Genomic DNA, 7,500 nt, shown 5'->3' with positions numbered 1-7,500 from the left:
GAGAGAGAGAGATAGATAGATAAATACATACATACTTACATATATATACATACATACATAGAGAGAGAGAGAGAGAAAGAGAGAGATAGATGGATAGATAAATACATACATACATACATACATACATACATACATACATACATACATACATACATACATATATACATACATACACACATACATGCATACATACATACATACATACATACATACATACATACATACATACATACATACATACATACATACATACATACATATATACATACATACATACATACATACATACATACATACATACATAAATACATACACATACACACATACATACATACATACATACATACATACATACATGCATACATACATACATACATACATACATACATACATACATACATACATACATACATACATACATACATACATACATACATACATACATACATACATACATGCATACATATATACATACATACGTACATACATATAGTCAAAGAAAAATAGATCAATAGGTACATAGATAGAGGTATATAGATAGATACACAGAAAAATAGAGATATATTTAGATAAATAAAAAGAATAAGATGTGAATACATAAATAAATATATTTTTATAACAGATTGTATTCTTAAAGCTAGTAGGTTATACCTTTCCCTATATCAACTCTGTTTTAAAGTGTACCAGTCAGAAACCATTATGACCTACTTCACAAATAGAACTTAAAATCCAGACATCATTGAACGAAAATGTTTATATAAAAAATCAACAACAACAACAACACAAACACAACATAAATAACGACAACGACAACAACAACAACAACAACAACAACAACAACAACAACAACAACAACAACAACAACAACAACAACAACAACAACAACAACAACAACAACAACAACAACAACAACAACAACAACAACAACAACAACAACTACTACAAAAATAACAATAACAACAACAGTAAAAACATCAACAGCAAAACAACAATAACAACAGCATGAAACACGATTCAGCACCGAAATCATTGGATGTTTGTTATTGGTAACTTGATTCCTCATGAAAGTCAACGGATGATTTGCTTTGAAAACAAAGGTTCATAGTCAAATGTTTGGTTATACAGACATAGGAATATACATATATATATATATATATATATACTGTATATATATATATACATACATATATATATATATATATAATGTATATATATATATATATATATAGATAGATAGATAGATAGATATATAGATAGATATAGATGTAGATATACACAAACATATATGTCGACATATACCGATACGCATGCGTGCTTGTGTGTGTGTGTGTGTGTGTGTGTGTGTGTGTGTGTGTGTGTGTGTGTGTGTGTGTGTGTGTGTGTGTGTGTGTGTGTGTGTGTGTGTGTGTGTGTGTGTGTGAGTGTGTGTGTGTGTGTGTGTGTGTGTGTGTGTGTGTGTGTGTGTGTGTGTGTGTGTGTGTGTGTGTGTGTGTGTGTGTGTGTGTGTGTGTGTGTGTGTGTGTGTGTGTGTGTGTGTGTGTGTGTGTGCATGTATGCATTTGTGTGTGTGTGAGAAAAGTAGAAGTATCTTAACGGAGAAGAATGTTACTAGTGCACATATACCCTCGACTGATAAAATTACAGCTTTGGTTACCATATAGTGAGGTTTTGCATTCTTTATCCTACACAAAATTCTTCTTAAAGGTACTTGGTAATGCAATAGAATGTAAACCTGCTTTTCCTTTTCCTTTGTGTCGATTTTCGCCATGAGAGATAAAGAGGAAGTTGCGTGAGGCGAACGAGACCAAAGTCTGTGCCCCACAGTTTTGTTAATATTGCCTTGAAATTATTTTTTATGCAACATTGTATATATTTGTAGCATATATTATATTGTTTAAGTGCTTGTCTTTGTTTTTTGTTATTTTCGTAAGTCTTTGTATTTGTCTAAAGTCTATAAATTACATGAAAGTTTTGTTCAATTCTTTTGTATAAAGTCTGAACATTTAAATTAATTTAACATTATTCAATTCATTTTGATTTCTAAGCGTGCTGGACTTTTTCTTCTGTTTTATATTTGCTTCCTTAGGTGTGACACATATTTTTTCACTCAACTATGAATTTGTCTGTATGCGTTTGCTTTTATTTATATGCTGTTTTAATAAAAAAAAATATACTCATATTGTCAAATTTCATAGGAAAAACTGATAGGAATGATCTATCGTTACTTGTCACTATAGTTATACCAGTAAGTTCTGTATTGATGAAAATTATTGAAAATATTAACATATCAGCTTACAGATTGGGAGGAAAAAATAAACGAAAGACCTGTAGATCAGATGTGGAAAATATTTCAAAATACGCTCACAAAGATGATTCATACTTACATTCCTTTTAAGGACAGATGTCCCACAAATCAGGCTTGCCCAAAGTGGCTCGATAAAAAAACTGAAAAACGTATTGCTAAAAAGAGACAGGCTTATAAGAAATATAAGTGCTCGGGTGCATCTAATGACTATGAAAGTTATGTATCAATACAGAGAGATTTAAAAAAGACAATAAGAAAAAGAAAGCGACAATACGAAATGAACATCGCTGATAAATCCAAAGAGAATCCCAAAGAATTCTATAGTTACATTAGAGATAAAAATGTTGTTAGGAATCACATTGGTCCACTATTATCAGCTGACGGTCAACTTGAATATTCAAATGAAGGAATGTGTAATATCTTAAACAATTATTTTAGCTCGGTATTCGTAAACGAAACACCTCAAAGTGAACTCCAAACTGAAACCTGTGAAAAGTCTAGGGTAAACTTACTGACTACGGTAAATATAACAAAAGAAAAAATTGAAAGGTGTATAGATAAACTCAAAGTTAATAAAACACCAGGGCCTGACGTTTGGCATCCAAGAATCTTAAAGGAAATAAGAAATGAGATTGTTGTTCCATTAGAAATTATTTTCAAGAAATCCATCATATCTGGAGATGTCCCAAGAGAATGGAAGCTAGCTAACGTTATTCCATATTCAAAAAAGGTGACAAAAAGAAGCCAAATAACTATAGGCCTATAAGTTTGACTTCAATCGTAGGAAAAATAATGGAAACTATCATCAGAGATGCTATCGAACATCATTTAGAAAGTAACCGTTTGATAAATGATAGCCAGCATGGTTTCAGACGGAAACGTTCTTGCGTGACTAACTTACTCGAATTCTACATCACAGTTATCTCGAATTATGACAAAAGAAACAACATAGATTTAATATATCTAGACTTTGCAAAAGCTTTAGATACCATCCCACACGAAAGACTACTTACTAAATTAGCTTTACACGGAATAAGTGGTAGCCTATTAGGTTGGACTAGTAATTGGTTGAATGGTCAAAAACAGAGAGTTGTTTTAAATGGAAAAACTTCTAGATGGAAAAATGTTACAAGTGGAGTTCCTCAGGGTTCTGTTCTTGGGCCAATTCTATTCATAGTATATATAAATGATATAGACCATGGACTAAAATCTACTGTTTCCAAATTTGCTGATGATACAAAACTGTGCGGAATGCAAATAATCACTTAAACCAATTAGATATTCAAGAAGATTTAGATAAATTACAGCAATGGCCTGAAAAGTGGCTAATGAAACTTAACACAAGTAAATGCAAGGTAATGCACATAGGCAAAAATAACAATAAGTGCGATTACAAGTTATTTGTAAATTCGTTAACAAAAGTGGATAGTGAAAAAGATTTCGGCGTGATTATCAGTAACGACCTCAAATCATCCAAGCAGTGTATTTCAGCCTCTGAGAAAGCAAATAAGATTCTAGGACTGATTGCGCGATCTTTTGATTTCAAAAGTCCATCACTCATTAACAAGCTATATAAATCGTTAGTTCGTCCACATTTGGAATATGCTGTTTCCATATGGTCACCGAATCTCATTAAAGACATTGACAGACTAGAAAAAGTACAACGGCGAGCCACAAAACTGATTCCAAATATCAAAGATAAATCCTAAGAAAATAAAACATATGCATCTGTTTTCCCTAAAAAAGCGTAGACTCAGAGGTAACTTGATACAGGTCTTTAAGATTCAAAAGGGAATTGACAACATCAAAAGTGACCAAATTTTCATTGAATGAGAATCAGACAAGAAACAATGGTCTCAAACTGTCCGGAAATCGATTCAATATGGAAGTAGGTAGAAACAACTTTGCCAACCGTGTAGTTAATGAATGGAATTAACTTCCTGCACAGGTAGTGCAATGTAGTTCAGTTCAAAGCTTTAAGAATCATTTAGATAAACACCTAAGCAAGATGCTGTAATGATTATAATATATCTTATATTATTTGTTTTTGTTTTGATATCATTTGTCAGTTTGATTTTAATTTATTATTAGTTATATGTCAATTTATTATTATTTACTATTTACCTGTTTGTTTATTATTTAACTATACCTATGTATCTATTTATGTATCTTATTTGTTATTTGCATTATTATAGTTTTTATTTATTGTTTTATTATCATTATGATTTTTTTTCGCATCCGACCTAGATATGGTCCAAAAGGTCTCCTGTTGGCATGCTCCGCCTTTGTAATCCTTTGTAAAATTCATATATCTATATAGTCATATACCAATAGGTTTCTTATTATTTGTAAAGGAGATAGCCAACTAAGGCACGCGCCTTCCCTCTAGTCATTCGTTTTCTATTTCTATCTTTGGCTCTTGTAGATGAAGGGCCATCGTTTCATCCACCCTACACTCACACAACATCCATTTGTTTTCCCTTTTATGTAAACTCCTTATGGATGAAGGACCATCTCTGACCTATCCATTGCCTGGGCCAGAGTCATAGCAGAAACACATGAATTAGTTCATGATTGTACAAAAGACATTGGAGCGTCGCCATTTGCGGTGGACGTCGAGGTGACGGTAGTTTGAACACCTTGTCACCAGCGAGTTGGACCAAGGTTATGGTTCATTGAATTTCACACTGTAACAGATACTGTCCTAGCCTCCTGATAGTGGAGTTCGCGATATTAAATCGAATCATCATCAATCACAAAAGACGCATGTATAAGCTCGTCCTCCATCCTAATCACGTGATTCTTCCAGGTCTCCGAGACCAAGTTCCTGTCGCTACCGCAGTGTATGCCTCCACTCCTGAAGGGATCAACCCAACAGGCCATCCGGCTCTCCCAAGATGTTATCAACAACACGGACTGCGAAGGTATTGCTTCAGTGTAAACACATTTATCTTTCTTTATCTAATTTCATTTTCTGTAGCTCAAACTCAAATGTGTTTAACTCTGCTGACACTTATTATGATGATAGCGTCTGAAGTAAAAAGTAGAGAGGTGAAAGAAAAGATTCATATTATGATTGATCGGCAAGTTACGTAATTGTTATTCTACTATATTCAGTTGATGTATAGTACATACATACATATACCAAGGATTTTTCCCCCTTCCAAGGGAGGTAGCCAAAAAGGGAAAGGCATAAAAACACTCCCACCCATTTCATCCCTACATACACTCCACACCCCTCCCACCCTCCCTCTCATCTGAGCACCTCCTGGATGACGGGTCATCCCTGCACCCTGCCCACCGCCCTGGGTCAGAAGCAGTGTCGCAAGACACAGCACATCCACAGCAAGGCCGCTTCATTTAATCGGCGACCCCCCCTCTCCGTCCCCCCTTGCATATAAGGAGAGGACGGGGAGAAATTCCTTCGGGCTGCATCAAAATTTACTCACACATACTACCCCACCTCCTCATGCAATCACAACATCATCCATATACAACCATTCTCCATTCACCTCTGTCTTCCGTCCTCTCCCTTCCTTCCTCAACAGACATTCCCCTCTTCCCCAAAGCCCCTTCACCCCATCCATCCACCTCATCCTAGGACGTCCCCTCATGTTCACTCCCTCCACATCTGCCTTCCATACCTCTTTTACTAGTCTTTCTTCACTCATTCTTTCCATCTGTCCAAACCATCCCAATATTCTCTCATCAACCCTCTCTCCCAAATCCTTTTTCACCCCTGTTTTCTTCCTCACCTCCTCATTTCTCATTCTATCCAGCCTAGTAACCCCCACCATACTTCTCAGACACCTCATCTCAAACACATTCAAACTCCTTCTCTCTTCTTCTCTTATGTTCCACGTTTCTGCCCCATACAGTGCTGTTGGCACAATCACTCCTTCATACAGTCTCCTCTTCGCATCCATTCCCAAATGTCTATTCCTCATTACACTCTTTAATCCACCAAGGCATTTACTCGCTTCTCTCAATCTACATTCTACCTCCACCTTCACTCCACCTTTTCCTGCTACACTTGCACCCAAGTATCTAACACTATCCACTTTCTCCAGTCGCTCTCCCTTAATGTTCACTTCCAGTCTACTGCCACTTTCACCCCTTGTACATCTCATCACCTTACTTTTACCCACATTTATCTTTAGCTTTCTTCTATCACATACTCTCCCAAACTCTGCCACCAGCTTCCTCAATCCCTCCTCTGACCCTGCCACAAGCGCAGTGTCGTCCGCAAACAACAGCTGGCTCACCTCCCACTTTTCTCCATTTTCTTTAACCATCTCCAATCCCTGACCCACTACCCTAGCATTCACCTCTCGCACCACCCCATCCATGTATAAGTTGAACAGCCAGGGCGACATAACGCATCCTTGACGAAGTCCCACCTTTACTTCAAACCACTCACTCTCTCCAAGCTCTACTACTCTCATAAAAACTCTTGACAGCTCCCAAAAGCTTTCCTCCTATCCCATAAATCTGCATAACCTCCCACAGTGCCTTTCTGTCTACCCTATCATAAGCCTTTTCCAGATCCATAAAAGCCAAAAAAACATCCTTTCCTTTCCTATAGCTTTCTCACATATCTGTCTTACCACAAAGATCTGATCTACACAACCTCTACCCGTCCTAAAACCACACTGTTCCTCACCAATTACTCCTTCTGTTCCTCTCCTAATCCTCTCAATTAAGATCCTCCCATAAGCCTTCCCTACTACACTTAACAGGCTAATCCCTCTGAAACTACTACATTCACACTTGTCCCCTTTTCCCTTGTAAAGAGGAACTATACAGGCACTTCTCCAGTCCTCCGGTACTCTACCCTCTCTCCAGCAAACATTAAATAACCTCACCAACCAGTCCACCATCACTGAACCTCCCTTTTTCAGACATTCTGCATGGCATCCATCCAGACCAGGTGCCTTACCTGCTTTCATCATCTTTACAACTGCCTTCACCTCATCCTTCCCTATTTCTCCTCCATTCTCCTCACTCATCACTCTCATTTTCTTCGCATTTCCCACTGCAGCTATCTTTCCTTCCCTATCCTCCTTCACATTTAGCAACTCCCTAAAATATTCTGCCCATCTTCCCCTTCCATTATCATCTCTCCATCTGTACCTTTTACCATTTCTTCCCTACTTGATTCGCCTCCTCTTCCTCTCTTAATTTCTTTCCAAAAC

At 36.8% G+C, this 7,500-nt stretch overlaps 1 protein-coding gene across 1 annotated transcript in view; it reads left to right on the top strand.

The window, feature by feature from the left end:
• Positions 1-7,500, top strand: part of LOC143026993 (roundabout homolog 2-like) — a 707,397-nt gene that overhangs the window by 684,952 nt on the left and 14,945 nt on the right. Inside the window, exon 12 of the mRNA XM_076187804.1 lies at positions 5,115-5,229. Within this exon, the coding sequence (XP_076043919.1) occupies positions 5,115-5,229 (115 nt within the window). The remainder of the gene's footprint in view (positions 1-5,114; positions 5,230-7,500) is intronic.

This window comes from Oratosquilla oratoria, chromosome 7, assembly GCF_046742065.1.
Source record: "Oratosquilla oratoria isolate Oo_2021 chromosome 7, ASM4674206v1, whole genome shotgun sequence".
NCBI lineage: Eukaryota > Metazoa > Arthropoda > Malacostraca > Stomatopoda > Squillidae > Oratosquilla > Oratosquilla oratoria.
Note: the sequence above shows the minus strand (reverse complement) of the source record. Positions and strands in the feature narration are given on the sequence as shown.